We start from the raw sequence: 3,095 nt of genomic DNA, 5'->3' as shown, positions 1-3,095 counted from the left end.
CTCTTTCCCACCTTCCAAAGGTGAGAGGTGCAGAAGGCACCTGAAGGCAGCTCTTGATTCTTTGTTTGAATCTCTGACAACAAACTGCAAATGAGAGGCAGCAGAGGAAGGGGGAAAGCGGTGTGTTAAAAGAACATTTATTCACTAGATACTATTTGGATTCACAATTTATACTGCACTCCTCCCCTAATTAAATTCCCATTGTTCTGTACAGACACTGAAAGCTAGCAAGGAGGGAAATATTGTCTATTAGGGTATCTAGCGGAGGTGTTCCATTTTCTCGATTTTCTGGGTAAAGACTTAAAACAATTATGCTTTTTAATATGAAGAGATACCTCTAGATACCTAGGTATTGAACCTACCTCATTTTACTGCCAACAGCTCTTGGTAGAAAGGGCCCGTTTAAAGCTAAAGCTGTTGCTATGAGCCCAACAGAGACTCCACTTTTCCATATTAACCTTTAAAAATTACCCAAGCCAAATTTTCTCTGCTAAAAATCAGAGTCAGTGATCCACCATATTTCATTATTCAGACTTTCAGGCTTTGGCCAGTCCAGGGGGAGAGCAGCAGAGAGTACGTTGCTACCTAGGCTTTGGTAGCTGGGAATTTTCTCACTCAAAAGGCACCCAACTTCAACAGAAATTTATTTGAAGGAGGCTCTCACAACCCTGCCCTTCAGAGGCTGTTGAGGACGCCAGTTATCCACCAGGGGGTGAAAAGGTTCATTCTCAGTGTTCATGGAAAGGCTCCGTAGCTTTGCCATCTACAAAGATCCATAATAAAAAGGTCAGCAAGCTTAGGATGTGGTATGTACACCATAATCAATTCAAAATTGACAAAAAGCCATGCCTGTGGATAGGTGAATCACTAGGTACAGTTTACCTGGTCTGGGCTGACAACAATAGGCTCTCTCAGAAGAATCCAGGTGACACACTCTTCACAAGGAGGTGTAGTGAAGGAGCCCTCATAGGTCCAGTAGTCCCGAGACTTGGGGAAAAGGATTGATGGATCGAAGTGTAGAAAAGGAGTCTCTTTCCCCTTAACCAGACAAAACAAAATGCTATTCAGTAACCAATTTTAATACACAGCTTGTTTAAAGGGAGACTCAAGTTACAACAGAAAACTTAATGAAGGGTGTTCATGTAAGAGAAAACTCCTCCTTTCAAACATTTGTTCAGTAAATTTCCTTTCTAAAATAATAACAAGCACATATTTTATTTACATTGCCTGTATAAATACAATAAAAGTGTACTATATCAAATTGTCAACCACTTCTAATATGGTTGTAACTTCCTTCACCACAATGTACTTTACCAAAATATTTCAAGTAGTCACAGTTTTATCTATAATTTAACTATACCATTCTGTAAGAGCAAAAATAAGTAGCCTTGTTTAGATTTATATCTTGCAAAGTAAAAAACATAAGTATGAAAAAATAAAAGACAATTATTTTGGGGGTTGATGCCTAGCACTTTTACTTATTTTTCCTTCTTTCTTGAGCTGCTTCTCTTTCAAAATGGTTCTAGATTAATTTTGTATTTCTGAGAGTAGTAATAAGTTTCTGCTATATAAAAGTGAACATTCATCCCTCCCTCCACCACGCATCCCTTTTCTTTTAAAATCAAGACCAAGTTGAAAAATCTGATCGTTAAACAAAGTCTCAGATTTCAGGCAGTGGGGTTGATATCACTGCTGTCTTTTCAACATATCTACAAATATTTTGTTTGTTAACTTTCTCAAGAAATCTTGGTTATAGTGACAGGTATTCAGGTTGCAAGTGGCATGCAAAAAGCAAGGCAATGTCCGAGTAGCGCAAGTGATGACTGGGGTGTTGAAATGAATGTCATGAGAAGACCAGAGGGGGGCAGAGAGGCAAATGAGGTCAGGTTGCCTACCATGGGAAGAAGTGGAATAATGTTAATGTAGGAATACAAGTCAAAGACAGTTCTGTATGTGGTGGAAGAGAATAAAGACTCAGAAGAGAGATTTGAGGACTCAGCCATGCAACTTAATGACACTACTAGTGCCCTTAAGGACAACCCAAGTTTTAAAGGTTTGCTGGATTGAGGCAAGTCTTCAGATAGTTGAGCAACATGATGAATTACCCATGTAGAATGTGGAGACAGCTAGAAAGGGTCCTGATGTTGGTAATAGAATAATATTTTCAGGAAATCCTAAATTGTTAAAATATACTTTTCTGTTCAATAAAAATAGGTCTGATAGCATAATTCTGTAGTTCTGCCTATGTTAAAAAATACAGAACTACGCTCTTATATGGCATTCATTTGAAAAAACATTTTAGGGCATGGAGTTCAGTGCTATTTGTACCCATATCTGTGAAGACTATTTACCATCTGTGCATTTAGGAACTTATGTCCAAATCCTATTAAAACCAACCTAACAGAATTGAGAAGGAGAATTACATGTCTTCTTATAGAAAAGAAAATATTCTGAGTCATGTTCACCAGTACACACAGGATGCTGATGTATGGCCAAAGGTACAGCCAGAATAGACTGTCATATCTGGCCCTCTAATTTTCATTTCTGCTGATACTCTGTTAACCTAATACAATGCAACCTCTTTTATTACCTTTGTCTTGATAGATTCCATTTCTTCAAGAATTCTTTTCATTTCTCGTTTAAGAGTTTTCCCTACCTGTAATGCAGAAAGCATGAGCTGAACAAGTAGTTTTGTCAGATGATGTATTTGTTCACCATATCTTACAACTGCATTAAAACAGAATGCAAACCGTATCTCTTATAAGTTTAATTAGCAACATTCTCAGAACATCTTGTATGAAGAAACAAAAGTATATCTGATACTGGGGAAAACATCCTGAATAATATTAAAGTGAATTAACTTAATTCTAACAGTATTTGCTAAATATTCATATAAGACTCAAATATGCTACAACATGACACCCATTGGCTTCAGTGGGAGAAAGTGATTCTACGTTGTATTATAAATAGGATACAGAAGAAAAAATGTGATTATTTACAAAAAATGAACTTTATATCTCTCAATTTTTTCTTAGGAAAGATAGAAAATGTATGGTTTGTTTAGCATGCATCTGTGCCATTGAATGGTAGCATTC

At 37.0% G+C, this 3,095-nt stretch overlaps 1 protein-coding gene across 1 annotated transcript in view; it reads right to left on the bottom strand.

The window, feature by feature from the left end:
* Positions 1-6: 6 nt before the first annotated feature.
* LOC102379182 (carbonic anhydrase 3-like) overlaps positions 7-3,095 on the bottom strand; it is a 23,701-nt gene continuing 20,612 nt past the window's right edge. The window contains exons 6-8 of the mRNA XM_014518508.1: positions 2,591-2,656; positions 883-1,038; positions 7-763 (exon numbers count right to left, since the gene is read on the bottom strand). Of these exons, the coding sequence (XP_014373994.1) occupies positions 644-763; positions 883-1,038; positions 2,591-2,656 (342 nt within the window). The 3' untranslated portion in view covers positions 7-643. The remainder of the gene's footprint in view (positions 764-882; positions 1,039-2,590; positions 2,657-3,095) is intronic.

Source organism: Alligator sinensis, unplaced genomic scaffold (assembly GCF_000455745.1).
Source record: "Alligator sinensis unplaced genomic scaffold, ASM45574v1 scaffold717_1, whole genome shotgun sequence".
Lineage (NCBI taxonomy): Eukaryota > Metazoa > Chordata > Crocodylia > Alligatoridae > Alligator > Alligator sinensis.
The sequence above is the reverse complement of the archived record's forward strand: the minus strand, read 5'-3'. Positions and strand labels throughout refer to the sequence as shown.